General features: G+C 38.1%; 7 protein-coding genes and 2 non-coding genes across 10 annotated transcripts; 4 read left to right on the top strand and 5 right to left on the bottom strand.

The window, feature by feature from the left end:
- Nucleotides 1–1,304: 1,304 nt before the first annotated feature.
- On the top strand, nt 1,305–4,583 carry LOC137731512 (uncharacterized). Its single transcript, XM_088686469.1, has 9 exons — nt 1,305–1,506; nt 1,608–1,669; nt 1,764–1,847; nt 2,419–2,473; nt 2,761–2,896; nt 3,338–3,388; nt 3,469–3,546; nt 3,649–3,726; nt 4,346–4,583. Exons 1-8 carry the CDS (start codon nt 1,401–1,403, stop codon nt 3,677–3,679), a joined length of 603 nt encoding a protein of 200 aa, XP_088542595.1. The 5' UTR covers nt 1,305–1,400; the 3' UTR covers nt 3,680–3,726; nt 4,346–4,583.
- Nucleotides 4,584–4,907: 324 nt separating this feature from the next.
- On the bottom strand, nt 4,908–6,799 carry LOC137731527 (large ribosomal subunit protein eL31). Its single transcript, XM_068470654.2, has 3 exons — nt 6,647–6,799; nt 6,271–6,376; nt 4,908–5,362 (listed from the first exon to the last, which is right to left on the bottom strand). The coding sequence occupies exons 2-3, from the start codon at nt 6,351–6,353 to the stop codon at nt 5,083–5,085; spliced, it is 363 nt and encodes a 120-aa protein (XP_068326755.1). The 5' UTR covers nt 6,354–6,376; nt 6,647–6,799; the 3' UTR covers nt 4,908–5,082.
- Nucleotides 6,800–7,761: 962 nt separating this feature from the next.
- On the bottom strand, nt 7,762–14,350 carry LOC137739279 (Insulinase (Peptidase family M16) protein). Of its 2 annotated transcripts, none has more exons than XM_068478833.2 (21): nt 14,037–14,350; nt 13,229–13,475; nt 13,029–13,154; nt 12,755–12,892; nt 12,525–12,659; nt 12,183–12,440; nt 11,952–12,089; nt 11,784–11,853; nt 11,484–11,697; nt 11,156–11,261; nt 10,421–10,654; nt 10,084–10,248; nt 9,847–9,996; nt 9,675–9,766; nt 9,340–9,421; nt 9,167–9,250; nt 8,967–9,083; nt 8,768–8,878; nt 8,531–8,611; nt 8,256–8,450; nt 7,762–8,151 (listed from the first exon to the last, which is right to left on the bottom strand). In XM_068478833.2, exons 1-21 carry the CDS (start codon nt 14,249–14,251, stop codon nt 8,083–8,085), a joined length of 3,027 nt encoding a protein of 1,008 aa, XP_068334934.2. In that variant the 5' UTR covers nt 14,252–14,350; the 3' UTR covers nt 7,762–8,082. The 2 variants fall into 2 exon arrangements, with proteins under 2 accessions (XP_068334934.2, XP_088541692.1); XM_088685566.1 differs by having other exon boundaries at nt 13,229–13,470; nt 14,037–14,347.
- A 1,376-nt stretch (nt 14,351–15,726) lies between these two features.
- On the top strand, nt 15,727–18,337 carry LOC137734402 (oxidoreductase/transition metal ion-binding protein (DUF3531)). Its single transcript, XM_068473678.2, has 7 exons — nt 15,727–16,270; nt 16,374–16,459; nt 17,093–17,171; nt 17,250–17,309; nt 17,438–17,559; nt 17,711–17,782; nt 17,934–18,337. Exons 1-7 carry the CDS (start codon nt 15,740–15,742, stop codon nt 18,034–18,036), a joined length of 1,053 nt encoding a protein of 350 aa, XP_068329779.2. The 5' UTR covers nt 15,727–15,739; the 3' UTR covers nt 18,037–18,337.
- A 201-nt stretch (nt 18,338–18,538) lies between these two features.
- On the bottom strand, nt 18,539–21,968 carry LOC137734393 (histone acetyltransferase type B catalytic subunit). Its single transcript, XM_068473671.2, has 10 exons — nt 21,573–21,968; nt 21,380–21,421; nt 20,684–20,793; nt 20,479–20,547; nt 20,315–20,353; nt 20,156–20,232; nt 19,960–20,059; nt 19,788–19,869; nt 19,503–19,663; nt 18,539–19,402 (listed from the first exon to the last, which is right to left on the bottom strand). Exons 1-10 carry the CDS (start codon nt 21,652–21,654, stop codon nt 18,740–18,742), a joined length of 1,425 nt encoding a protein of 474 aa, XP_068329772.2. The 5' UTR covers nt 21,655–21,968; the 3' UTR covers nt 18,539–18,739.
- A 427-nt stretch (nt 21,969–22,395) lies between these two features.
- Nucleotides 22,396–24,322, bottom strand: LOC137745595 (large ribosomal subunit protein eL28z). Its single transcript, XM_068485573.2, has 4 exons — nt 24,213–24,322; nt 23,907–24,072; nt 23,628–23,791; nt 22,396–22,745 (listed from the first exon to the last, which is right to left on the bottom strand). Exons 2-4 carry the CDS (start codon nt 24,052–24,054, stop codon nt 22,605–22,607), a joined length of 453 nt encoding a protein of 150 aa, XP_068341674.2. The 5' UTR covers nt 24,055–24,072; nt 24,213–24,322; the 3' UTR covers nt 22,396–22,604.
- LOC137720310 (small nucleolar RNA R24) lies at nt 23,345–23,436 on the bottom strand. The gene has a single exon (XR_011066493.1). It is a non-coding gene; the product is annotated as a small nucleolar RNA R24 (small nucleolar RNA).
- A 63-nt stretch (nt 24,323–24,385) lies between the features above and the next one.
- TRNAP-UGG (transfer RNA proline (anticodon UGG)) lies at nt 24,386–24,457 on the top strand. Its single transcript has one exon. It is a non-coding gene; the product is annotated as a tRNA-Pro (tRNA).
- A 71-nt stretch (nt 24,458–24,528) lies between these two features.
- Nucleotides 24,529–27,385, top strand: LOC137708175 (deoxyhypusine synthase). Its single transcript, XM_068447187.2, has 7 exons — nt 24,529–24,668; nt 25,221–25,504; nt 25,579–25,965; nt 26,081–26,167; nt 26,473–26,578; nt 26,659–26,894; nt 27,036–27,385. Exons 2-7 carry the CDS (start codon nt 25,310–25,312, stop codon nt 27,114–27,116), a joined length of 1,092 nt encoding a protein of 363 aa, XP_068303288.2. The 5' UTR covers nt 24,529–24,668; nt 25,221–25,309; the 3' UTR covers nt 27,117–27,385.
- The last annotated feature ends 44 nt before the right edge of the window (nt 27,386–27,429 follow it).

The following is a 27,429-nucleotide window of genomic DNA, read 5'->3' as shown; positions in this document are numbered from 1 at the left end:
GTATATTTTCGTATTATTTTTCGTTTTTTGATGGATGCTTTACCAACAATTTCTTCGGAAATTACTCAGTTTTGTAAAAAAAAGTCATTCCATCTTAAAGGTAAAACACAGTTTGACATATGTATTCATAAACTTTATTTTTGTGTGATTTTATTTTTGCATACGTGTTAAACTGTGATTTGCGAGTAATGAGTTATGTCTCTATGAATCATTCATTCGACAAGTAATAATCATTTAACCAGAAAAAGAAAAAAAAACAAACAGATTTTCCCCATCACTTACTGAGATTTATTTAGTATGCCATTGAAATGTAAAACCTGTTTCTGCAGACACTGTAAGTCTTTTCCTTTTCCCCTGAATTTAAGAGCTTCTACTGATATTTTGGACCACTTCCCAGACAGGGAAAACATGTGCTTAATTTTTTAGTTGATTGTTCTTCATCCCCTTCCCCACACAACTTTTCTTTTCACTCTTCTGTGTTTCTGCAAAGGCTTTGTGGTCCATCGGAACGTCGTCGAATTGCTAACGCAAAGCTTCCGTTACACTCGCCCTCCATGGTAGCTTGGACTCCAAGGTACATGAACTGCAAAATGATCACGTCGAAACCGTTAAACAGTAAGACTTATCAGAATTTCCCTCCTCATGAACTGCATTCATATTCATTTATTTTGTGTTAGTAAAACACAATATTTTCAAAACTAAATTAGAGAACATGCAGGTTTACTAGCACACTTGGAATAAAAATTAATAAATACTTTGAATTAACAAATAATTTAATTATGAACAAAATTTGCAGGAACGGAATCTTAAACACATCTGTAGCAAATCCAAAGGCTTTTACTGATTAAAATGGATGAAAATAACATCGAGTTGGCAGAATAATTCAAATTAATGATAAATTTATATTACCATGAATTAATTTTAAAAAAAAAAACAAATATGATCAATAGAACAATAACCAAAACATTTCATTTAAAATTCAAACGTAAAAAATAGAAAAAAATGTGTCATATTAAAAAGAAGTGTGACTTCTTTGACAAAATGTCACATCCCAGCCAAGACGTTTTGGGCTTTGATCACGCTCTCACAGCAGTGAGTTCTCAAAAAATCTTGTGCTAGGTAGATATAGAAATATACAGGCTTACAGGATCCAAGATATTGGATGTTACAAAAAAAAAAAAAAAAAAAAAAAAAAAAACATGAGTTCCGCCCGACTATTGAATTCCGGATTTACTCATCCTACGGTCAAAAATAACAGGAGAAAAACAGACCCGCATGATCCACCGTCCACGATAGGACTAACAACTTCGGCCGAGAAAAATCCCCAAATTTTCCTTTCTTTTCCCTTCCACTTTCCCGAAACAGAAAATTAGAAACCTCAACTGGGAAAAGTGTGAGCGATGAGGAAGCTGAGCAGAAAATTGAGAAATTCACAGGACGATGACTTCTCTCTACCCACTTGGGACGATCCTTCCCTCAACGATTCTCGCCCCATGGATACTCAAGGTCCCTATCTCTCTCTCTCCAATTGGCTGCCGAAAAATGATAAATTGGCAAAATTTTGAACTTTCATTCCAATTTTAGTTATTGGGTTGTCGAATTTACAGAGCAGGAGGAGTTGGTTCGTGAAATGGAGAAGAGTCAAGCTCAACAGAGTCGGTTATGGAGGGTAAAAAGTTATCTCCAACTAAACAATTTTACATCTTATTTTGCTTTTGGTTTTCTACGATATGAAGTAACTTTGCTGATTTTTCTTTTGCTAGGCTTTGTTTGCATTGCTTCTCTTTTGTTTCGCGGTGTTTCTGTTGTACTCAATCTGTCAGCAGGTTCTGTCTCCATGGGAATTGGTATGTGGATTCTCTTTCTCTTATTAAAAGCAAGTTCAAGCATCTTGCTTTCACTAAGTTCTCATTGAATTTACCATTTTTCTGGGTTATTAGGACTATATGTTTGACAGTGGGCATCTTCTTTCAATTGCATTTCAAATAATTCTTTGGGAGCCATTGGGTCTCAATTGGGGTTTGTATTTAATAATAAGTTTTATGAGCAAGAGATCTTTACAAGTTGTGAATGTGTGGTATCTTCAGTTACTTACCATAAGGGTAGGGGTTCTAAGATCAAGTTGCAAAATTTCACTGGGTAGAGCTCGTTGTTGTTGAGAAATTGGGAATTTGTGAGTTGAGTGCTTTTTTGTTGTTTATGGAACCTGTGACATTTGATTGATGTAGTAATTTATTGTCTTTCGCAGAGGATGAATCTTTTTTCATCATTTGTTGTCGTTCTAATATCGATAATGACATTGTTTAGTGCCACACAGTAAGATGGGCAACTACTGGTTATATGTGATTTTGCGACTATGTTATTCTAGAAAATGTGTTTGCTCATGATGAAATGTCATATTTTGATCTTGATCAACAGCGTTATCATGCTTATTTCATGGAAGAGATGCTCTCATGGATGATTATATCTGCAGGTGATGTTCCCCTACTTATCATTTAGTAGAGTCGCGCGTTAATGTGTCAACAGGTTGTAGCATTATAGTTTAAGTGCTCAACCAATATTTCTTATAGTTGGGTCTTTTGAAATTCTGTATATAGAATATGTACTATTATACTTAATGGGTATTTGTTGGGTTTTAAACCTAGTCCGTGATTATTCACTGTTAAGGGAAGTATGCTTTGCATGACATTTAATATGCTTAGTTGGCTGTCTTTTACATTACTTTGAGATGAAATAATTAACTATTTAAAACTATAACAGATTGGCTAGCTGTTGTAACATATTCATCAGCTATCATAGGATTGCTTCATGATTCAAAGCATCACCGCCAATGGATTTGGTACTCACTCTTTAGTGGCATTGTACTTGCAGCTTTCTGGCTGTATTACATGTTGAGGTATGTTACTTCTCAAACTCACACATTCTAACATTAGTTATTTTATCACATAACCGGTCTTATACAAGAATATTCACAACTCAGAAACATTAAGAATGAAATACGATGAAACTGTCACTCTGAGGTAGTTAAGTGGAACAATAAATTAAATACATTAAAATATCTCATTTCTCTATATATATATATATATATCCTTCATTCAGCCCCTGAGACAGTGGCGCTTCATTCAATTGACTTGTGCAAAAACAGAAAATAATGTGCAATTCCACTTTTGTGTTGAGCATGGGTACAGGGTGCACCACTGCACCTGCATTTTATTTTCCGATTTGTGGTCAGTATGTTGTCATCTTGCCTTGCTCTTAAGTTTATTTCCCTTGTGAACTGTGCTGTATGTTTAAGGTACAAACAAACTAGTTTTGAACAAATATGATATTTGTGCAGATTGCCAAGGTTCCGCTGGGATGTAATCTGGCTTCCATTTGGACCTCTAAGGTATGTTAGAATGCGATTCATGTTCATAAGTTGCCTGTAAGACTTTTAAATTTATTCAAGAACACTTAACTGGTGTGCAGTGGAGCAGCACTGGCTCTGTACGTTGATCATCTGCTAACTGAATCATCAGAAGAGATAAGAAAGCTTCGAGGCTATATGTATGCTTACAAAGCTAGCTGAACCTTGTGTTTGTCCATCTTTGACATTGATCCGAGATAAATAGCACGGGCTGTAGACTAAAAGTTTGACTCTGGTATAAGGGAGATGGAGAGGGAGCTCGTACAAGCTTGATTCTCTAACTGTGTTAATCGCATGGAAATTCCTGGTTGAACTCGAAGGTAATTCTCTTTAATCACATTTTGTAATACTCATTTTGAATAGTGTCAGGTCGGAAATTTTGTGGTTTCCGATTGCATAGTCACTGATAGGGTTTGGTTTAAACATCAATCCTGTTGTTAGATTATTTGAATAATTTAAGTCAATGAAGTTGAATATGAAAATTAAAGTTGAAGGTTCTGAAAATTATTCATATATCCCTGTGTTACAACCTAAGAAAGCATAGTAATATTGATTGGTGTTGGTTAATTTTATCTTCTTCGAATGGATATAAGGGAAAAAAACGGAGAGAAACACTTCGGTTTTGATTGCATGTTTTTCTTGAAAGTCACTTCTTGCTGAAATGGAGGGTACATAGATAGTACCAAATAAGTGGCTAATTACATGATAAGGAAATGGAATTTTATTTTGTTCCAATAGAAGCATGTAAGATGGCATGGTAAAAGGTAAAAAATTAGAACTGAAATACAGGAAGTGGAATGTTGGTCGCTAAGGATAGAGATTGAATTGGTCCTCGACTGCCTATGTTCGTAGGGGAAAGTGAATTTTTTTTCTTTCCTTTTTTTTTTTTGTTGTTTTGTAATCGCGTGATTTCTGAGCTTTGGATGTGTGAATTTGCAGGCTTTGAATTTTTGGGACCTGCTGGCTTCATGTCAGCACGAACGATAATATCATAAAGGATGATGTTAGGGAGATCAATTTCATAAAATACTACAAAAATTTCTTAGAGAGTGATTTTAAAGAATATTTCCATGTAGTTTCTGAGGGGATATTTGTAAAAGTTCGCCTTTTTAACGGAGATTTTTGCAACTGCGTTATCTAATAAACCGTCAAGAGAGGTGTCACATTTTTTCTACGACTTTTTAACGGCGATTTTTGCAACCGCGTACTAAAATACCATGGCGATTTTCCCAACCGCTGTTTAAATACCTTAGCGATTCCTCAGCCGCTGCCTAAAATAACCTTTTGTGGCGGTTAGCGATCAAATAGCTTATACGGCCGTCCAAATGCGGGCATTTGGACATGCGTCTGCTCGTGGCCTATGCCGCCTTTGGACGCCCAAAGACATGATCCGTGCGTCGCACAATAGAATTTTGCTCAGTTTCATTTCCTCTGAAAGCAAATTCGAAGAGAGAGAGAGCGAGAGATCCAAAGGTGTTTAGTAACCAGAAAAGCACATCACTTAAAAGCCAAAACGTACATTACTGATGCTGAATATTTAACCAAACAAAGATACACCAAACTAGTGAGGTAAGTCTTTAGTTTGGCAACAAACTCTGAAGGTCTTTCGAAAAATGCATATAAAATTCCCTTTTCTTCCTAATGAGAGTAGCTTACTCGAAACAGAAATTAATAGATCATTCATCCTCTTCAATGACCTTGGTGCCCAACCCACTCAGTCCTTCGGCTGGGATCTCAGCGACGGTAACAAGGGAGTAGAGCTCTTCCTTTGCATCTTCGTCGTCGTTCCTCTTGCGAGCAATACGAACCCTGATCCTTCTTGGGACGCTCCTGATTCCTCTGCTCCAGATCTGCTTGTTCAGCTTCACATCCACCCTGACGTCATTTGTTCCCATGGCCTTCTTGGCAAACTTCCTGATCTCCTTTATGGCGTTGGGAGCCTTCTTCTTGAATGTGCTGTTATGGAACAACAATGCACAAGAGTTACTTTGATGCTTTTCTAATGATAGTACAAATTTCAATGGTTCAACAACAATGCACAAGCAAATAAACAAAGAAACATTCACAAATAAAAGGAGAACTTATACAGATCCTACTGTCGCCTGAGACTTTCAATAGCATCGACTGTCCCCCACCTCACAAATTCCAAGCCCAACTCACTCCCTCACTCTGGACCAGAACCTCTGCAACAACCCCATGCCCACAGCCACGTAGTAGCTTACACCATTTCCATACTAAAGTCCTACAAACGATTTCTTCTAGCAGTCTCACTTCCACTCACCCCCACCCCCCTTTTAATCCATCACCAAGACAATTCACCATAACCAATGCATCTCCATCTGGTAACTCCAATTTCAGCGACCTCAAACCAAATTTTGCCAAGAAAATCATCGCTCCCTGCTCCTAAACATAAAACTATGGTGCACATTGTCCACCTCAAACCCCCTGCAAGATCTTACGAACTTGCTAGAAGACCCAGCCTGCCAGTTTTAATAACTAGGATCTGCATCATATCTCTTTTCTGTTCCTACTCCCTTCACACCCGACACAAACATACATTTCATTCTAGTTAAATAACTAATCATGAAAATAAAACACAAGTTCATAACAAGCACGTCGACAACAAGGTTACGCCACCACAACGGGGCTAGCAACAATTAAGAAATGCAAACTGAAATCAAATATCCACAATCCGCATATAAATCCCAATCCCACATAAAAATCAGAAAATAGATAAGCACGAAGCTAGCCGGACAACACAATACGCAAAACAAGCATCCGTAATCAAGATCTACAACAACAAAAAAACAACTAATATATAAAAAGATTAACCAAAAGCAAGAACATAATGTAAAATATAATACCAGCCATGGAGGCGCTTGTGGAGGTTGATGGTGTACTCTCTGGTAACCACCTCCTCCTTCCTTCCCTTTGTCTTCTCAACCATTTTCACACTCTCCTTCTAAGTACCTGCAAATGCAAATCCCTCACTTCAGGAAAAAAAAAAAAAAAAAACCCGACAATTTCAAAATTCTAATCTTAAAACAAAAACCCTAGATTTAAACTACAGAAAACCAGAAAGTTAGAGCATAAATCCGATTGCAAAGATATAATTTTCTTCTGTTTTCCGTCGATTTCTCGGCGGCCAAACAGGGATTGAAGGACTTTAGATTTAGAATTGCTATACATGCTAGGAAGAATGTGAGAGAGAGAGAGAGAGAGAGAGAGAGAGAGAGGGACCTTTGGGAGGTTGGAAGTGGATGCAGAAAGAGGGAGGAAGAAGAGGCGCTGCAGGATCAACTAAAAAAGGAGCGTAAAACCCTAGCTTCCACACCCTTATAAAGATCTATCAGACTCCGGTTCTTCTAGTTGTACGACGTGTCGCTTGTTACCGATTAGAGATGGTAGTTTACTAATGACGTCGTTTTGTTCTATTTCTTATAAAATAAATTAAACAAATTTTTATTTTGCTGGGGTGTGATATTGACACATTTCTTTTTACTTCTCACACCCTTATCATTTATGTTCTTTGATCTTCTTTAATTCATTCAATCTGATAGCTAAAAATTAAGAGGGTGTGTGAAAAGTAAAAATAAGTGTGTGGATGGCACATCCCTTTTGTTTTTGGTTTCAAAAAAAATGTGTTTAGGATAAGCCATATTTTTTCTTTCAAAAATGTGTTAATAACTAATCAATTTTCGACTAACTTTTGGTATAGTAATATTTGTCTTCACTTAGGTGAAAGAGATCTCAAATTCAACTCATATGAGTTATGAAGATGATATATATTGTGTTTAATGTCTAATTGTTGCTAGGCCAGTTATGGTGACGTAACCTTGTTGTGCCCATATGACTACATTGCAAATTTGCAATAGTCTTTGTACATATCGATTATCGGACAACAAGAAACAACTAATCAATTTGTGTTAACCTATTTCTCAAGACGACGCATATTTACACGTCGTGCCTTATAACATATGTGCATGACAGTATTGATGTGTTAGACTTTAGAGCATAGTGTAAATGAATAATTATACGTGTTACTGGTAACATAACGTGACATTATCACCAAAAAATTATGACTTATCTATTATTTTTCTTTCATAATGCATATTGAATTCTGTTTTTTTGTTACACCCCTAAACCATAATACCTTTTTCGACCTTTTAGCTAGTGTAGTGACAAGAAACATGTCGAATTCACTCTTTTGGTAACGTTGGTTGAGATCGAACCCACGAAATTATAAAGTTGTAATACATCACTAGAAAAGTATCAAACAGTTGTAAGCTGCATCACAGACAAATTTCATCCAATGAAATAGGCACGAAAAATCAACTGTCCAGTGAAATACATCCTTTCACAAACAAATTTTCTGTTTTCCGATCATATTTATTATATTACCGGATAATTCTCCTCCAACAAAATTACTGAATACATGTTATGAAGCTGGGAAGGAAAGAAATAAACATCAACGTTACACGCTACGAACGGAGCAAAAATAAATTTGTATTTGGTTCTGCAGAAATTCAGCTAGTTTCAACTTCATATGTAACTCTCGATTAATTGGAGCAACGAAAAAAAAAACCACAGAAGCGTCCTAAATTTGTAACCAAAGCGTTCACGCTTGTTGTATATCTAGATTCTAGAGCTCTTCTACGTAAATTTCACCTACGAGTTTAGGTGCGTCGTGAATATCTCCATAAGGTAAGACCCAAAACTGTGAGACCAGCAAGGCCGGCCAAAATCTTCCACAAACAGTAAAAACTCATTTGTCATACAGTTACTCTAAAAGATTAGAAATCAGTGGAGATAATCAGTTTAAGTAAGAGGAATTTTGACTAGAACTCACCTTAGTGTGTCTTTGATAACTGGATTCGGTAGATTGGAAGAACGATTTTAGTAACTTAAAGGGAGATGTACGGGGCATTAGAATCACTACAGTGTACTGTTTTTTGCAAGGGAAAGGTAGTATCCTTTGTAATGCTGACTGTGCCGTTGTTGGCGTCAGAGATTGTCTGACTTTGGACCGACCTTCATCTTGAATCTGCAACAGACGTTCAATAATCATTAGAATATTTGGAAACATGCTGGGAAATGTTTCCGTTGAGAAGAAGAGCAACCAACCTCAAAACAAGTGCCAACATCACCCGAGTAGGCTCTTGACTGATAGCTGTGTAAAATCCTGTCCAACCAATAGTAATTCTCCTGAAAGAAGGAAATCCGCAACAGAAATCAAATGGGCTGTAACTATATCCACTTCATTCATCTCTCGCATCCACGAAACTTTGTGCACTAGGTGACTGTCAGGAACAATGGTGTATCTCCGACCAAAATGAACCCTATAATAACAAGAAAACTTACTTGAAGCCCATTTTCGTGAGCTCTTTGCTCAATTTCTAGGATGGTTGAGACATCCTCATCTGACGGCCCTTCCTCTTGAAGACGTAATATTTCATCCAAAGTAAGATCGACCTGTAATATGGTATCAAACAGCTAGTTGAACGACCAATCGATTAATAAACCAAAATATCAGGACATGGCTAACTACAAAAGCACCAACCAGCTTTGAGGAGATTTCTGGATCGCAAGAAAAGTTTACGCTTATATCACCACGAACATTTGCAGTTCTGGAAGGCTTGTTACCGCCAAGAAATACTGAAACACCTACAGTGTAGATCTATAGCATAGAGGTAATAAGAAGAATTGAATTCAAAGATGAAGATGATAAATAGAAATAAAGTAATATGGAGGCACGCATACCTGTCCATGTTTGAACCGTAGAACCTGCATAATTTTTGTTTCAAGAAGTTTGCTCAGGAATCCAACAATGTGAATGTCTTCTACCTGCCATATAATTGTTTTTCCCGAGTTATAAATCATCGTGAAAATTCAACTCTCCATCAAAAGCTTCGTAATATAGGACAAGAACACACCATGGTTCCATTTTTCAGTTCCACTGGGAAGCAAAGCTGAACAGAACATTGTTCTTCCACCATCGGGCTGCGAACAACTTCTCTGCAAGAACATCCAATTCAGATTGTAAGAAGGGATTTGGACCAAGAAGAAAATAGGTGACTTGTCAAATAGTATTGTGAGAAACTTCAGTGGAATCTTAGATCTCAGACAAGGGCAGGAATCGACAATATTCAACCACCGAGCTTATTGGGTGATCAATGGAGTTGCTCAATCGAACAATATTTGAAACTCCTTTCTACCACAAACATAAGTATAATATGTTTGCTGCATTCAGGTTTGTGCTCTATTCTACCTTATTCTGGTTTTAGGAAAATTGAATGGCAGTCCCTTGAGGTCGTCACGATTAAATTGTAGGAGCGGCTCAGGAGGCTTTGGTATTCCACCCTGCATGGTAAATTACATACCTGTGAGCACATATATATAAAATCCCGGTGTAAGTAGACTACAAAGGAATTTTTACTTACCAAATACTGCAATATCAGAGGAAGTGCTATAGAGGGATCAATGTTCCCAACAATCACAACGGAGAAAGTTGATGGATCCTTGAAACACTTGTTGAAATATTCACAGGCTTTCAAAGGGTCAACTTTCCGGAGATCACTTATCCTAATAGGCTGCCAAATATATATTAACCCAAAGTTGTAACTCGAATACACCAGGTGAATAAAAACTACACTGAACACTCAGAATGGGTATCGTACCCTAAAGAAATAGGAGTTTCCGTAGTTGAGCTCCTTCACACGGTTTGCAAATGCAGTGTAAGGATCCCTGTCTTGAGCACGGACCACTTCTTCTGCCATTTGCATCACTATTTTGACATCTTCTTCTCCTGGTATTATATTTGTCGTAAACAGTTGATATACAAGCTGCCAGAACAAATATTGCAAAAGTTTTGCAGCTTCAGACAATATTGAAAAACCATGAAAAATAAAGAGAACTCCTGGCATAAAGACAAACCATGATTTTTTTAATCTAAATTTTCAACTGACAATACTCTTGTAAAATTGCAATCATGAGAGAGAGAATCATGAAGCACACCTGCAAAGCAGTTTCCAGGTCTGAGGGTGAACAATCACCAACAAAGCTTCTCATGTATGCTCCAAGTTTTGGGCTGACTTCGGCTCTCTTACCAGCAAGCATATCCATAAGAACAGAAGGTCTATAACCGTATACACCAATTTCTCCTGCAATGGTTGGCCCCATTGAGCAAGAAAAGTACTCACTTTCAGGAAGTTCAGATAAACCGCCATATGAGAACCCTGTAAAGATAACCTATGAAAATAAAGTATCGATAAGAATCACAATTCTACATGTAAAAATGACTAACACATGCTATACAACAACTTTCAGAACTTTGCTACTAACATACATGACAACAGAATGTCATATGAGACGGAAATTTCTCTACTGATGATTGGAAAGGAACAATATCAGATAAATTTCTCTTTCAGCCTTGAATTACTAAATGTTCCTTTCATTCATCGGAAATAGAGTTTCTTCCTTTCTCTTTCATCCCTAGCTTTATAGAATACTGATCAATTACTACAATGAATGTTCTCTTATGTTCAGAACTACAACTTCAAAAAACCAAGCAACAAATTGACGAAGCTTTAGAGCAAACTAGAATAATGAGATTCACACATTCAGAACTACAACTTCAAACAACCAAGTGACAAATTGATGAAGCTTTAAAGCAAACTAGAATAATAAGATTCACACAGTTTGTCCATCGATCTTGAACTACAGATATTTCATTGACTGCACTGAGTTCACCTGGTCATCGAGGAAGTTGGTACACTTATAGCAAACTCTCATTCCGTTTGACAAAATTAACTCAGTAGCTTCAATATTTGAATATTCAACCTGCTGTACAATATTCCTGAAACAAATAATTTATAAAGGGAATGAATGTACAACAAATAATTCATAGAGCCGATAATGGATGTAGAAAATGCAAAAGAAATAAAAAAACCACAAAACTTACACACAGAAATGATTCCCACATGAACTGGAGAAGGAATAACAGACACACACACAAGGAAGAAAAATATATAAATAAATATGATGATATGAATTGCTGACACGTTAGGTCCAAAAATACCCCAGATTAGGTTTTGTATTAACAATTTCCTCTGGAATCTGCTCCTCATCCCAATGAGAAATTATTCTTTCTTCCTCAAGGCGATTGACCTTTGATACAACATGTTTTAGATCATTGGCTATTGCAGAAGCTCGTGGCTCAATTGTCTTAATGACACAGCTACTTGATGTCTGTAACTTCACTGCATATTTGGATACCTCTGCTGCAGTTATATCTACAGGTATAAAAGTTGGGATGAGAACAGCTATACATTTCTTTTATAACCATCAAATTACAATATCCAAATATGCAATGACTCACGAGGTAGAAGAGTCTTCTGGAGTTGAGCTTCATATTCAATCCCAATAACAGGTTCATTGCGGAGAAAATGCTGCCCAAAGAAATACAAGGGCATAGCATTTTACCAAATCAATACAAACATTACATAAGAAAATTGGAAGTTTACAAGAAAACTACAATCTGAAATACCTGTAAATATTCATCACGTAAGCTAGTTGATTGCATTTGATCACGCTCCAAATAGGCAGATTCAATCTCTGACATCAGTAAAGCTCGAACAATAGACACCTCCCGTTCTGAAAAGCCATGTAATCGTACCCTTGCAACCTAAAATAGTGAAATGTAAGTGTTATTAAAAGTAGTTCCAAATTAAAAAGAAAATCAATCAAGTATATTTCTAGTATTGGATGAAAACCCTGCCTCAATCAGCATCGATTCTAGCGCCTCAACAGTCCCCTTTTCTTTACAAGATGAAGTCATTATATAAGCCTTCAACGGATTAACAAGAACGTCGGCAGAAGCCGAGCATGAAAAATAGGGCGGGTCCTTTTTACGAGATATTTTAAAGAACCTCTGGTTTAGAGCGTAAAGGAACATGGACTCCGCCAGTAAATCCCTATAGTCCCTCACTGTTTTCAGCTCATCAGCTGCCATCTTATAGCTAATAATCACTGCAGACTGTCACAAGAAATTTTCTACATTAGAACTGAAATGTTCCATTTAGACTGGTACAAACACAAGTGTGATTTATTCCGTACTAACCCCAGAAGCTTCAGATTCAACAAAACATGAAAAACGCGGCTCTTCATGAGAAGGAACTGGATAACTTGGTATAGGAGGAGGGTCAGGTGCTGAAATTTTACGTCCAAATTGATCCCTTATCAACTCTACTACATTCTGAGAGAAAGGAAGAGAGAGATTGTTAATAAATCTTTTCTACAAACTACCCTTATAAATCCAAAGTAAACATTAACATGTCGACAATACCAAACCTGCGTATCAGAGAAATCTCCAACAGCTATCACTGCCATATTGCTTAAATGGTACCACTTCTTATAAAATTGCTTCACAGTCTCAGGAGAAACAGTTCGAATCACCTTCTCTAAACCAATCGGTAAACGCTCAGCATACTGCAATCAAAAGAGGGTTTTGCACACTCAGAATACTGTTGCAGTGTAAAAGCATTAAAGGTGATGACTCATTTTATAGAATAAAAAACCTCCTGATCAAGGTAGTCCGGGAATATAAGCCTTTTAGTGGAAGTACCTTAGAATCTTCCATCATCAGAATCCAATGTGCATCCTGCATCCTTCCTGTAGCATTTCGGTTTCCTCTGTACTCTTCCATAACAGCACCCCTTTCTCTTTCTAAATCATCTTTTGAGACACGAACCTGGAAATTGCAAGTAATTAAACCAAGGAGTAAAAATGTTGAGGATTACCAAACAAGGTGAAACTAGTTTATACCTCAGAACTGAATTCGGCCAAAACTGAAATGGCCTCAGATAACAGCTCAAGCTTATCTACAGGAACAAATAACTCGTAAACAGTGTCATCGGCGGATGTAACTGCATTCTGACAAGCGCCAAATTCTGCCCCGATACTTTCAAGAAACCTTACTATATCATGATTTGTGTACTTCTTAGTTGCACTGAAAGCAAGATGCTCAACAATGTGAGCAACTCCTCGTTCGTCCTCCTCTTCCAAAACTGATCTGCCATGAACCCAATAATATAAAAAACCCTCCATAGATTCCAGCATACATTCACACATGAAAGTTCCGAACCTATCTAGTCAGTAGGCTTTTGCTAACTCAACAAAGAACACAATTTTCCAACTCAAGCATCATCATTGTGGGAAAAACACCATTAGTTTGGTTTTCTAAGCGGTGTCACTATGTTTACTTCAACCCATATGATTTGACTTTGGTTACTTGGTAATTCCCAAGGGGGAAACACAAATTTTCCTCTTATTCATTCAATACATTGCTCGGTTTCGGCATCTATAATCAAAATCTCACCAAAATCTCAGTTCATTGTCTATGGGTCAAATCACATTACCCTAATTCCACAGTACAAAACCAACTGACCAACCAAATTCAACAACCTAGTTCATCAAACCCCATTAACAACACAAAACAACTAAATTAAGCAGACAAAAGCAACCGACCCAAGCAACACAAATGAACGACCAAACAAACAAAACCAACAACATTAAAGAAAACAAACCCAATTGGAAGTACAAACAAAAAAAAAGAAATTATATATACACATACCCGACTTTGACAGCAAGAGCGAGGGCAGCTCTCATTCGGGGCTTAGAATTGCAACGGACATAGTAAGAGAGGCCATTGTCAAGCCTGCCGTAGTCAACTCCGACAGGTTGGTCTCCGAGCTCCTGGTCCATGTCTACGGTCAGCAGCTTCAGCGACCGGAACCCATGTTTCTTCACTATCTTCGAGGTGGTGGTCTCCGCCGGAAGCAAATCCATGTCCTTCTGTAGCAATTTCCGAATTGGGAAATTTGGGACTCACTTGAAAGTTGCAGATTTCTGTTGGCTGTTGGCAAAGATTGAAAATTTGATAATATTAAAAAAAAAAAAAAAAAAAAAAATTGTGTCCATATCTTGGGCCTCAGCCCACCCGAAATAGACTGGGGCCCTTACTTTTTTCTCCGGATTTGACTGTTAAGAGTAGGGGTGGTTCGGTATGGGATACCATACCGAAACTAGTATCCCGAATCCCAAACCAAAATTTTTCGGGACGGGAATTTGAAGACCAATCCCAAACCAAATTTTCGGGAATCCCAAAATATTTTCGGGATTTTGGGACAAATCGGGAATCCCAAATTGAAATATAAAATTATGAATTGTTCTTCAAATATATAATTCAAGAACACATTCATGAACTAGGAATTTCATTTCATTCACACTACCATTTAATTGAACACTGGCATGCCTGACTGTTTTTATCATAGTCAAAATTCAAATTAATTAAACCCTTTTTGCAATATGTTGAGAGACAAAAGAATCAAGCATTCTAAAATCATCAGCCATGGTAGCAGCAATAATAAAATCCACATGAATATCAAACAAAACATGAAAAATATGCAAGGTGTAGGGCATTCCAGGTTGCAGAGCATGAATTAGAAACTACTAGCATCAATTATAAAAGAATAATATATATATATATATAATAATTAATATTATATATTTTCGGTTCGGTATGGGATTCCCGAAATATCGAGAAGCCAATCCCGAATCCCATACCGAAATTTTGGGATCGGTTCGGGATAGCATCCCGAAAATTTCGGGAATTTCGGTTTGAGAAATTTTTTGTTTGGGATCGGGATTTTTTCGGTTCGGTTCGGGATTTTTAGGAATTTTTTCCACCCCTAGTTAAGGGCACGTTTGTTACATGTGTTGTATTAGAAATATGGATAACCCTGCTCAACTTTTAAGAGTAATCTCGTATTTGTTCAAAATTTTTTTTTTAAATATTCTAAATAACTACTTAATATTTTAGAACATAAGCGTTCGTTAGGTCACTCAAATTAAGCGATTAAGTCATTACTGTTAACGGATGATATAGACAAATAACAAAATTGATTTTCACTAACTTGCCATTTTGTGGAGCTCTAAAATCTAAATCCTCATGGATCGATTTGAGTTTTAGAAATCCACAGAAGAGAGAGTAAAACCCCGCTTCAATATTCTTTCATGTTATCACCTAAGGTTAGTGACTTCACATATGCTCACTTTTCAAAACATTAAATAATTATTTAAAACGTTTTGAAAAGTTAAGATCAATCTAAAATCACTCGTAAAAAAAGTTCTTTTATGTCCCGTAAACATTTATTTGTTTCTCTTTTTAATGTTAAACGTATTTAAAAACATACTTAATTGCCCGCATCACTGTTGTTTAATAGTATATTATTATTCATGACACTTGTAAATAAAATGTTTCGTGTTTTAATTTTAATGGGCGACGAGGTCGATACTATTTTATCTTACTGCTTTCAGAAACAGCCCAAACAGCCCCTCACTTTGCATTGCTTCAGTCTCGTAGTCTTTCACTCTTCAGCTCCGTTCAGCTTACAGAGGCGCACGTTAACCATGCTTAATCTACACACCCGCTCACCTGTTCTTCAACCTCCCTGCACTCCCTTATCCATGTTTTCCCGCAACACAAACCGCTTCCCGCCATTTAGTACCGTTGGACTTCACTTTCAGGGCTTTTCTGCACAGCCGGGGGAGCACGGGACCTCCGTATTCGTTGCAAAAGCGGGTCGGGGCCTAAGGCTGAAGACCCAGAAAGCGAGTGACGGAGAAGAAGATAAAGACGGCGGCTTTGTGGATATAGATTTCGAAGTTGCAGCTGAATCCGAAGACGGGTTTCCGGGTCGGACCGGCTTCGGAGGGAGAGAGGAAGAAAAGGACTTTGATCGGGATCCCGAGTTTGCTGAAATTATGGGTGCTTGTCTTGATGACCCAGAAAAAGCTAGGTCCAAGGTAATCCCTATTTTTTGGATAATTTGATGTTTGTGTTGTTTGGAATTGTTGAGGTTTAAGGATTTTTTTTTTAATGTTTAAGGATGTTTGAACCAAATTGCAGATGGAAGATAGGTTGAGGAAGAAAAGGAACAAGATTTTGCAGACAAAGTCTGGTTCAGGGCTGCCCATGAATGTGACATTCAACAAGTAAGTTCAGATGATGTAGGAACACAAAGCAATTTGTAAGTGTGATTTTTGGTCCATTTTCTGGATTGTTCGTGCTGTGATGCTTAGTATTGTATCCCGATGAGCCGAAATCATAGCTATTAGTTATAGTTCAGTAGTAACACTGAGTAATGAAGTAAGTTTTGAACAAGCCTCTCGAAAGCTTGATGGACAGCGCACGTCAGAAATTTTGTATAAACTGCTATTTTGATTTATTTTCAATCTAATTGTGAATTTGTGCATTAAGGATGTTTACTCGATGAACTAAGACCTTATGTCTTCTTTGAATGTATGTGATCTTCGTTTCTTTTGGTATGGCTTCTTTTCGAAATGAGTCAAATGACTGCTATTAGGTTAAGGAGCTCGGGATCAAAAAAACCCAACTGGTTTCACTGTCCTTATGTGTTGTATGCTCCAAAAAAAGGGAACCCTGTTCTCGTTCCTAGAACTAAGCTCTAGCAGCGACTTTTGATGGGTCAGACGAAATGCATTGTACCTAATCGCTGCTTCTTTGTCATATGTTACATTGTCAAGCTATCACCGGTCTTGTTTGTTCAATATCTGCCGAAACAGTACAGAATTACTAACTTGCTCTTTGCTCTTGGCCACTGACAGCTTTGGTTTCTCAAACTCGTATATATGGTTTGAATTCTACAACACTCCATTGGAGCAAGATGTTACCTTAATCTCTGATGTAAGTAATTTATCTTACCTTGAGATTGTATCACTTTGTAATGTATGCAGTAACATAGTTGACCTGGCTTGTCTACAGACCATTCGATCATGGCACATCATTGGGCGCATGGGTGGATGCAATTCCATGAATATGCAGGTAAATTTTCAACCACTCTTTAAAATTTTGGTTTAGACTTCATGAGTCGATAACCAGTAGAAATATACTGTACATGATGCGAATTTTTGAGGCATACGTCCTCACCCTCTTTAATTTCTTTCATGCAGTTGTCACAGTCTCCTTTCGATAAACGACCAAGTTATGATGCAATTCAGGGAGCAAATGTGACCCCAACTACTTTTTACAATATCGGAGATCTTGAGGTTCAGGACAACTTAGCACGTGTTTGGTATGGAGCTCAACTAGTATTTCTAGACATGCTGTAGTCTTTATAATTTGAGACTTTACTGTGATGCTTCGTTTCATGGTGATGCTTTTATGTCATTGGGAATGGAAGTGCAGATGGTTCTTGCTGACCAATCTGATGAAAATTTTGGCAGGGTGGATATCGGCACCAGTGAACCATTGCTACTGGATGTTCTAATAAACGCATTGACTCAGATAAGCTCCGAGTGCGCCTCTCACATCCCTATATCTTCCACGCATCTTTATTCACCTTTTCTGATATTGCGTGATTAATGCCTTGTCCTAGATTCAAAAGCTTTTTCGCTTCTTATTTCAGATGTTCATTCTAACTCATATCCCTTGATTGGTGTTAAACAGCTTTGTCGGAATCAAGCAAGTGGTGTTTGGTGGATCTGAATTTGAAAACTGGAAGGAGAACATGACATCAGAGGATGCAGGTTATAGCATCCACAACATTTAGCCAATTCACGGTGCATCGGAGATTTCTATACAAGGCAGTTAAGTCATGGCTCTTTAGGCTCAACATCTGAGGATTGAAGATCTCAGACTTGGTACAAATACTGTCAAGATTGCAGACATTGGGGCAAGCCAATTCAGTGATAACTTCAAGTCGCGTACCTCATGTTTTTTATCCTCGTGGTTTCGGTTATTTGGATTACGGAAAAATTTGGAACTTGCACAAAATCCATTGACAATTTTCTTCGCACCTTTTTCCTTTCATTGGAAACTTTGACTTATATATGTTCATTTCCACGGAGAAACTGAAGTGTAAGATTTTCGACAAAACAAGGACATGAAAGGTAGCGGAGGAAGGAGCAAGGGGGAATGGAGGAAGAAAAGGTTTTGGTTCTTCCTCCTCTACCGTTCATGTCCTTGCTACTTGTGAAGGAGCAAGGGGAAATGGCGAGAATACGAGTAGATTCGGTTCACAACAATTATGAATGAATAAAAAGTTACGGAAGTAGCATGTCAAAGGCATTAGCTGCTCAATTTCACTGGTAATAAAGTTCTCCAAATATTCAGGTAACATAAGCTAGAATCACGCATAAGCTCAGTAATTTACAGAAAAGCTTCCTCCGATATCCCAATCCACAAAACCAGTTTTCGCCTAACAAATTGCATCACTGGGTTAACTGCAACCGCATCAGAAAAATCTAAGTCCATTATGATGCCTCCGAAACGAGGGAGATCTGCGAAGACAATTTCTCAGCTACTGATTTGATCTCTTTCACTCTCTCCTCAACTAACTGCTGGAGTTGCTCTTCCTGATTTGGTTGATTTTCGTCTATCTGAACAGTACCAGTAGCTTCACCGGCCTGTGACCTGAACATGACAAATGACATCTCCGGCTCATATTCGCTTGGAACTTCTACCACTCGCTTCCCACCCGCCCCAGAATCTTTTCCTATGAGATCTTCCTTCATGCGATTAGAAATAATTCCCACAAAATCCTCCATGTACTTGTCCACAGGATCAAGGCCGATATAAAGGAAAACATCCCAGCACTGAAGAAACTGTTTCTTGTTAATTTTCAAACTTTTCCGGGCATCCTCAATGACACTAGTAGCTGGCATGAGTCGAGGAGTGTGTGTCTTCTTCGACAACTTTCCTTGCTTCAGTTGTGAAACTGCTGAGTTAACTGCATCCTTGATTGGGTCGAACTTATGAAGGCGTAGTACATCAACACAAGTACGTACATGTTGGAAGTAATCTAATGGTTCTTCAACTGTGAGGTCATGGACGTTTTCAGATACTGCAACATCATTGAGAGCCTCAAGAAGGTATCGTCCATAACCCTTGTGTTGGTAAGGAGGCAATACCAATATCTGACATCAACAAAGATTCTAGTAAAGAACAGCACCAATAGTGCATAAACAATGAAGTTAATGAGAAATACTACATAAGTGATATTGACAAGGAGCAAACCTGACTGAGCCGCAACCGAGAACTATCAGGATAATGGTAAAAACGATAAACAGCTGTTAAACCAAGCAATATATTGTAGATGTCCCCCTTCTCATCTATTTTGTTCTGGATCAGGACATACAGCTCCCATCTTGGATCCACGACATTGATCGGACTGCTACCTAATCCAAAAAACAGCAACTGATGTCACAGTGAGTATTGTACTGCACTCCCCTCCCCTCTCTTTCCATAACAGAAGGAAACTACCAGTGTTGTCTGATAAGACAAGGTAAGTGAAGAGATTACCATCAACAAGAAGAAGAACAAGAGGAATCAAGTGACTGTAAAGGTTCCCAGCAGCTGTCTTGCCCACAACCAAGCGAACAACCTGAACATAGTCACTGTTATTGCAAAATGCAAGAAAATTTATCATATTTTAAATACTGCGAGAAAGACAAAGCTCGCCACATCAAAGTACCTGCAAATCAGAAGTGGTTGCTCCAAGCTGACCACTACAATAACTTATTTGTCCATTAGAGGTCTTGCACTGTAACACCTCCCCAGTTGTGACCATGTATCTGCACACGTATTAAATGGTGGAATTCATGATATTAAGTAAACAAAAAAAATCTAAATGTTTTTGCACTCAACGAAAGGAAAGCAAAATTCATTACCTAATCAAATTCTTCTGCGTCGAAAAAGTTTGAAGGAACTCCTCTTCACTCTCAACGAGGGTCTCAGCAAAAATTCTCTGGAGAACATTACTGACTTAGCACCAGAACTAACAACATACTAAACAAAAGTGAGGGTTTAAATTGGGAAGCAAGGCATACCTGAAGAGCTGCTTTCAAATCGGTGATCCCTTTTCCACCCTTATAACATTTAGAAATTGCTATCAGTAAAAATTTCTTGATAAAGAGGAAGCTAGGAGCACAAGTTATAAGCAAAGTTGGCAGAGAGAGAGAGAGAGAGAGATCAACAGAACAAGAGTACTTACATCAGTTGTGCTCTCAAATGCAATATCAGCATACGCATGAAAGGATAAACTGCTAACCCATATCGTAATCTGCATCCACAGAAAGATTAAAACGAAGCCATTCTAAATCACTCCATTCAAACTATTAAAATAGCTTTTGACATTACTTGCACCAGTGCAGCAAATTCTGTGAAGGTAAACTTCAAATGATATGCACAAAGATTACCTTCAATCCTTTGTAACCATATATCTTCCCATCATCATCAAAAGAGCTATTCAAATCAACAGGCTCAATACAAAAACTGTCTGTAGAACCCACTTCCTCTTTGCTAGAAACTATGATTGTAGCCATTGATTAAGCATGCATGTAAAAATAGAGATATATTACTAAAATAAATTAACCACAACAAAACCATTATCATTGAAATTCAGATCGAGGAGAACGAAAGTATTATAAAAATGTAAAACATTATTATCACAGTCAACAATTAAACTTTTCCAACAAATCTGAAAATCCATAAAGCAACCAACTGCGTCTATTCTTAACATCCTCCGTCTAAACTATTAAGCATTCTAGGACTTGCATCTCAATCATGTAAATATCTTATTTTCCACTCAGCCAAAAATCATCCCTTTTCGATTACTGACAGAATATCAACCTTAAGTCCAATAAATCAAACTTAAAAATCAAAACTGCCATTTTCCGCCACCGCAGTTACTAATTAATCAAACAGCTGGAATGAATGAAATCCCACCAAAAAAGAAAAAAATTGTTTCTTGCCAAGGGAACTACCTTACAGAACCAGAACAAGATACCAAACAGCAAATCATCATAAAAAAAACGTTAACTCAAGGTTAAAATCGATAGACTTAAGCACACTAATCAAATAATCCCAAAAAAAGCGCATAAAACCCATCATACCTAGGTAAATCTTGATGCAATCTTTGGCCTCCAGTCCAGCATCTGCTCCCAAATCGACGAAAACAAACAAAATCAATGAATTTAGGGCAGAAACAGAAATAAAAATTGACATTCGAGCAGAATACGTGGAACTATGGAAGTGCATTCTAAAAACAACGGAAACATAACTGAGGAAACGGAAGCCAGGACTCACCGACGCTGGAGAAGCCGACGCGACGTCGTTTCTTAGGTTCGGTGGCGGTGGGATCGGCGGAGGCTCCTTGCTTCTGCACCATTTTTCGAATTAGGGTTTCCGGAGCTGGAAATGGGAGGGGGAGAGGCGGGAAAATTACACTGTTGCAAATTGGGACGTCTGATATTTATGGCGGAAGTTGGTGAAGATAACTCTCAGGTGCAATGCACGTGTTACCCGTTCCAATTTTTATATTTTTGTTTTGTCAAAATTCCAATTTTCCAAATGTTGAATTTCACTAGTGTACACACTGTTCGGCTCGGTTTAGTTCGGTCTAGTTTCTTTTGGAACCTGAAACTTAAACCGAATCATATAAAGTATTCAGATTTGAAGTTGAATGATAAGGGTCATATTAATACAATCAAACCAATAAAAAAAATTTAGTATGGTCGGTTTAGATTCAATTTGAGTTTATGCCAGAAATATCGTATTTATCCCCTTGTTTTGAGATTGTTTTGGATCTTAAAAACCAAATTAAACAAATATTCCAAGTTTCCAACAACGAAATCGATCGCACACGCTTCAGCCTTTGTTTAACTTCAATACTCGAAGGAAACCGATTTATGCAAGTATTTTAAGAACCAAATTCTTGTAAGGTACATCGGGCTGGTTTGGTACGCATCGACTTCAACTAGTTAGAAAAAAATGAAGTGACAGATAAATTTTGGTTTAAACTGTCATTCATTAACCATATAACCATAAGCCATCTTGCAATGAAATAGCCAAGGCGAACCATTCATATGCACGTGTAGAAATTGCAACACTGAGCTCCATGATTGAGATATTTCTAAAAACTTGATTGCATTACGAAAAATCTTCAGCAAAATTTGGCGACAGAAACAAAGCACTATCCTTCCCTTGTTCAGTCAAGGGGCCAGTCTTAATGTTCATCAAGAGAAAATACAAGATCTAAAACCGGAAATCATGTCTCTCCTTGGACCTGGAAAAGGGAACTAAACACCAAATGAACACAACGACGTCACATTTTTCCCCTCACTTCCTACCGGGGGTCTTGACAGCCTGCCTGTTCCTCTTCTTCACACCAGACTTGGCAACTCTGAGACTCTTGTGAACGGCACTGAGCCTGGCAAGGGCAGCTCTCTTCAAATCAGGTCTGTAGAAGTTATCCGCAACCTGTAACAAGTTGAAATCAAATAACTATTCAGTGAGTGCGGAATTCAATCAAAGTTTGCATTGTGCAATGAGAGAAATAAGAGGGATCACATAATCTGGCATGAACATTCAACCCTATAGTTCAATTATCGTTGCATGATTTACATCAACCTATTTAATCATCTAAGAAACATGTATGCATGAGAGAGAGAGAGAGAGAGTGTGTGTGTGTGTGTGTGTGTGTTCATATTTCGGGTAGCCTAGGAAGCATGGACACTAAACGAATTGGAAAAGTTATTACTTTACTGAGAGGTTTTCACAGGGAAAAAACAATGTAAGCATTTCAAATGTAACAGAACACAAACTACACTACTATAAAACCGAAATTGGATGAACATCTGAAAACAAGATATAACGATACAGTTTTTAAGACAGGCCTGAAAGGCGAATTTCCATTTTACTTCAGGTGTCGCTAATGTATTCAGGTCTTCAAAAACCATATCAATCATCACTCAATCACTTAACAAAACATATATATATATATATATGCCAATCTAAGTGAAACTTTAAAAAAAAAAAAAAAAAAAAAAACAAAAGCCCAAATTGTATTTGCTAAAGAGGGTGCTCAGAAGCCAAGCGTAACAAATGTATTTCATCGAAAATCCCACACAAAGCAGGATTTTCTTACGTGTTAGCTGCTCATCACTGCTAAAAAGTAACTAACATAGCACATTACACATGAACAACTAGGGCTACACACAGACGACAATATGGCAACGAAATTACGATTACAATCAATTTAATCCAAGGATTATTGAAAATTAAGCATATCGATAATTCGATTCATACAGCAATACTCAATTAGCTAAATCCAAAGCTTATGCTAATCACATTGTCAATTACCTGATTGGTAACAGCCTTGGCGGCGCGGGGAAACTCCTTTCGGATCACAGACTTGTGGAGCAGACTGGCGGGCTTGTTCTGCTTCTTGGTCTTGGTGGTGGCGAGCACCACAGACTGGTCTTTGCCTCCTGCCTGAATAGTAACCGTCTTCTTGTTCGCCAAACCTAGAAATCGCCACCGAAACAAACAGAAGGTTAGAACGACGATTCGGCTTCCTGAGGTTTTACATTTTTTTTATTTTCCCGGGAAACAAAAAGAAGGTAAGAAAGGAAAATATACCGGAATGCTTGTAGGAATGGAGGTTGTAGAGGTTGTTGGGCTCCTTGCTGAAGCGGACACCGGCGTTGCCGCGGCCGAACTCCTTCACCAAGAAGGAGTTGTTCTTCTTCACGATCTCCCAGATCAGCTGTCCCGGAACGGTCGTCATCGCACCTGGATTCCGCTGCTGCAAAAATCACAAGAAAAATCAACGGATCAGATTCAACACCGAGACCAAAAATGATTCGATAGAAACGTGATCTGAGTCAACGGAGAGACAGAAATGGAATCGGAGCTCGAAGATCTCGGCGATGGCGGTGGACTTACATTTGCAGAGGGGGAGAGAGAGAGAAGGAGGCTCCGTGGGTTTACCAGTGTAGCTGCTCAAGATTTCGTTTATATAGTCGTCGTTTACAAAAACCCTACGCACTTAAAACGATCAGCTGAGAATGTAAATGACGACCTTTATCATTGTAAAGTCATGATGCGTTAACAATACCGGCCGTTTGGTCTAGTGGTATGATTCTTGCTTTGGGTGCAAGAGGTCCCGAGTTCGATTCTCGGAACGGCCCCTTTTTTACCTCTACTTAATAACTTTTTATATTTTTTTCTCATCAGAATTATTTTTTATATTATTATTAAAGTCGAAATTACAGCTTTGCCACTCAGCTCGAAGTACCGACCCCATAACGCTACCCTGCTCCAAGTCCCTTGCTTTCCCTTCCGCAACCCATCGCGGCGGCCGTTTTTCTCTGCTCCCCATTTGCCTCTCCCTCTCTTGCGGTAAGATTTTTTCCCTTCCTCTTAATTTCCGAAAAGATATGAAATTTAAATTGATGGGATTAAAAAGGTGAGAACTTTGGTTCGTTGAAATGCCTTTCCTCTTTTCTTTTGTAAAGTCCGTTAAGCTTAACTGAATTTTTATATGTTGTTTTACTTTTTTATTCTTGCTTAATTGTTCCTGTCGTTGTTTTCGTTTACGTTGTGCATTGCTTTCTTAACATCTGTATTTTGTTATGAAAGTTTAGCACCCGTTTGATAACCATTTTCCGCTTTTTAGTTTTTAGTTTTCATTTTTTTTTAGGGCCCCTTTGATGATGAATTCTGCATTTTTGTGCTAGTTTTATTTAGGGCCCGTTTGATAATCGTAGTTAATCTCCACTTTCGTTTGATGATCGTTTGATGATGAATTCTGCATTTTTTTTAGGGCCCTTTTGTGCTAGTTTTATTTAGGGCCCGTTTGATAATCGCTTGATGATGAATTCTGCATTTTTGTGCATATTTAATCTGTAATCCAACCTAACATGAATTTGGATTGGACTGCATTGAGTGCAGATTACTCAGTGAGTGAGCCAAAAGCTGTCCAAATTACAAAGAAACCGTGGTGGTAGCAGAATACAGTTTTGGAATCAGTTAGTGAAGCAATGGAAGATAACCGGTTGGCATCCGTGCACTCTACAGTGTTCAAAGAGTCAGAGGATTTGCAAGGCCAAAGCACCGAAATTGAAGGATATGATTTCAATCAGGGAGTAGACTACGCTCGCCTCATGAGCTCCATGCTCTCCACTGGCTTCCAAGCCTCTAATCTTGGAGATGCCATTCAAGTCGTCAACCAAATGGTAAATTTCTTTTACCAAACTGACCTAGTTGTCTTTTAATTTTTGACCTAACCATTATTTTTATTGCACTGAAGCTAGATTGGAGGCTAGCAGATGAGGCTATAGATGAAGATTGCAGTGAGGAGGAGAGGGATGTGAAATACAGAAAGTCGGTGAAATGCAAAGTGTTCCTAGGTTTTACTTCGAATTTGGTTTCGTCTGGGATTAGAGATACAATTCGGTACTTGGTGGAGCACCATATGGTGGATGTTGTGGTTTCAACTGCTGGTGGTATAGAGGAAGATCTAATTAAATGCCTTGCACCCACTTATAGAGGTGATTTCTCTCTGCCGGGAGCACATTTGCGGTCAAAAGGCTTGAATCGTATTGGTAATTTGCTTGTTCCTAATGGAAACTACTGCAAATTTGAGGATTGGATCATACCAATTTTCGACCAGATGTTGAAGGAACAAACTGAGCAGGCATGGATTCAAATATAATGATAACTTTCTTTTCACGTTAGTTTTTTTGGAGGTGTGGTGTAGTGGTTAGGCTGTGATCAAAATGGTTTTTTCTAATTGTTTTTTCTTTTAGCAGAACGTATTGTGGACTCCGTCTAAATTGATTGCACGCTTGGGGAAGGAAATAAATGATCGACGTTCATACCTGTATTGGGCATACAAGGCAAGAAGTCAACCTAATCAAGCACTTTATATTTAGCTCTTAAGCTTCTATAGTATGTTTGCCTCATGAATTATGTGTTTTACAATCTGAATTTGCTTGGATGAGCATGCATAGACACAGCGTCTTGTGAAATTGTATTTTGATGAGTAGAGAGATTAGAAATGGTTATTTGTGGTCTCAGGGGTCAGTTTTCAGGATTTCAAAATGGTACTGTCATTAGTACTGCGGTTGCGTTTTAAAACTTGTTTATATGAAATTAGTGACAGTCCACTTATGTTTGGTATGTTTTTGTGGTTTCTTTCCAGAACAATATCCCAGTTTACTGTCCGGGCTTAACGGATGGCTCACTGGGAGACATGTTGTACTTTCATTCTTTCCGCAGCCCAGGTCTGATCATTGACATAGTGCAAGGTACGTTGCTCGTTTACATTGTCATTGCAGCTCATAGTATACTTGGGAAATGAATCACATGATAGTATGCCTTTGAACAGATATTAGGGCCATTAATGGTGAAGCTGTTCATGCAAGCCCAAGGAAGACTGGAATGATCATTCTCGGAGGGGGAATGCCCAAACATCACATTTGCAATGCCAATATGTTCCGTAATGGTGCGGATTATGCTGTCTTCATCAATACTGCACAAGAATTTGATGGGAGTGATTCTGGAGCTCGTCCTGACGAGGCTGTATCATGGGGGAAAATACGGGGTTCTGCCAAAACCGTCAAGGTATTACTTAATTTAACCCATATCTTTCCTAAGTTTTCTCATTGCGTTCTGTCATGTCCCTTGCATTCTTGAATATGTCATCCTCGTTTCTGTTGTAGTATCATTTGATTATTTTCCACCTTTTTTTATTGGTTGAACCAGGTGCATTGCGATGCAACAATTGCTTTCCCTCTGCTGGTTGCTGAAACATTTGCAAAGAACGCTGTCCAGACTACGACTTGATACAGGTTTTGATTGTGAAGATTGATTCGTAGTTTACGGTTTTTACATGATAAGACTGTTAACATCGGGTTAGAACGCATTCTGATGGCGCATTTCTTCCCTGTATGTAAGATTAAATTGATTTACATTATCGTGGAGGTTGAGACTTTAGGAGTGAATTAGGAAACTCCGGCTTCCTCAATTCTCCTTGCTTTAAATTTCCTAGCTATGTTTTAATTGAACTACGAAATAAGAAATTTTAGTAGACGAATTCGTCTAATTTCGAACAAGCCTACCCTGTTTCGTTTGAATGATCTTCGAACCTCGGTTTGCC

This window comes from Pyrus communis, chromosome 15, assembly GCF_041283825.1.
Source record: "Pyrus communis isolate YQ-2024b chromosome 15, ASM4128382v1, whole genome shotgun sequence".
NCBI lineage: Eukaryota > Viridiplantae > Streptophyta > Magnoliopsida > Rosales > Rosaceae > Pyrus > Pyrus communis.
Note: the sequence above shows the minus strand (reverse complement) of the source record. Positions and strands in the feature narration are given on the sequence as shown.

What these genes read in the sequence shown, in the direction of transcription:
- LOC137731512 (XM_088686469.1), top strand. Translation starts at nt 1,401, where the DNA reads ATGAGGAAGCTGAGCAGAAAATTGAGAAATTCACAGGACGATGACTTC. An exon ending in TCGCCCCATGGATACTCAAG is followed by an intron (nt 1,507 to 1,607) that starts GTCCCTATCTCT and finishes TCGAATTTACAG; the next exon opens with AGCAGGAGGAGTTGGTTCGT. An exon ending in AGAAAGCTTCGAGGCTATAT is followed by an intron (nt 3,547 to 3,648) that starts GTATGCTTACAA and finishes CTCTGGTATAAG; the next exon opens with GGAGATGGAGAGGGAGCTCG.
- LOC137731527 (XM_068470654.2), bottom strand. Translation starts at nt 6,353, where the DNA reads ATGGTTGAGAAGACAAAGGGAAGGAAGGAGGAGGTGGTTACCAGAGAG. An exon ending in CACAAGCGCCTCCATGGCTG is followed by an intron (nt 5,363 to 6,270) that starts GTATTATATTTT and finishes GTTCCATAACAG; the next exon opens with CACATTCAAGAAGAAGGCTC.
- LOC137739279 (XM_068478833.2), bottom strand. Translation starts at nt 14,251, where the DNA reads ATGGATTTGCTTCCGGCGGAGACCACCACCTCGAAGATAGTGAAGAAA. An exon ending in TTTCCTAAAACCAGAATAAG is followed by an intron (nt 9,422 to 9,674) that starts GTAGAATAGAGC and finishes ATGTTCTTGCAG; the next exon opens with AGAAGTTGTTCGCAGCCCGA. An exon ending in ATGTTGGCACTTGTTTTGAG is followed by an intron (nt 8,451 to 8,530) that starts GTTGGTTGCTCT and finishes CGTCTGTTGCAG; the next exon opens with ATTCAAGATGAAGGTCGGTC.
- LOC137734402 (XM_068473678.2), top strand. Translation starts at nt 15,740, where the DNA reads ATGGGCGACGAGGTCGATACTATTTTATCTTACTGCTTTCAGAAACAG. An exon ending in ATGAATGTGACATTCAACAA is followed by an intron (nt 16,460 to 17,092) that starts GTAAGTTCAGAT and finishes GGCCACTGACAG; the next exon opens with CTTTGGTTTCTCAAACTCGT. An exon ending in ATGTTACCTTAATCTCTGAT is followed by an intron (nt 17,172 to 17,249) that starts GTAAGTAATTTA and finishes GCTTGTCTACAG; the next exon opens with ACCATTCGATCATGGCACAT.
- LOC137734393 (XM_068473671.2), bottom strand. Translation starts at nt 21,654, where the DNA reads ATGGTGCAGAAGCAAGGAGCCTCCGCCGATCCCACCGCCACCGAACCT. An exon ending in CGTCGGCTTCTCCAGCGTCG is followed by an intron (nt 21,422 to 21,572) that starts GTGAGTCCTGGC and finishes ATTTGGGAGCAG; the next exon opens with ATGCTGGACTGGAGGCCAAA. An exon ending in ATGGTTACAAAGGATTGAAG is followed by an intron (nt 20,548 to 20,683) that starts GTAATCTTTGTG and finishes CTGTGGATGCAG; the next exon opens with ATTACGATATGGGTTAGCAG.
- LOC137745595 (XM_068485573.2), bottom strand. Translation starts at nt 24,054, where the DNA reads ATGACGACCGTTCCGGGACAGCTGATCTGGGAGATCGTGAAGAAGAAC. An exon ending in CCATTCCTACAAGCATTCCG is followed by an intron (nt 23,792 to 23,906) that starts GTATATTTTCCT and finishes GGCGATTTCTAG; the next exon opens with GTTTGGCGAACAAGAAGACG. An exon ending in CCAAGGCTGTTACCAATCAG is followed by an intron (nt 22,746 to 23,627) that starts GTAATTGACAAT and finishes AACTTGTTACAG; the next exon opens with GTTGCGGATAACTTCTACAG.
- LOC137708175 (XM_068447187.2), top strand. Translation starts at nt 25,310, where the DNA reads ATGGAAGATAACCGGTTGGCATCCGTGCACTCTACAGTGTTCAAAGAG. An exon ending in TTCAAGTCGTCAACCAAATG is followed by an intron (nt 25,505 to 25,578) that starts GTAAATTTCTTT and finishes ATTGCACTGAAG; the next exon opens with CTAGATTGGAGGCTAGCAGA. An exon ending in GATCATTGACATAGTGCAAG is followed by an intron (nt 26,579 to 26,658) that starts GTACGTTGCTCG and finishes GCCTTTGAACAG; the next exon opens with ATATTAGGGCCATTAATGGT.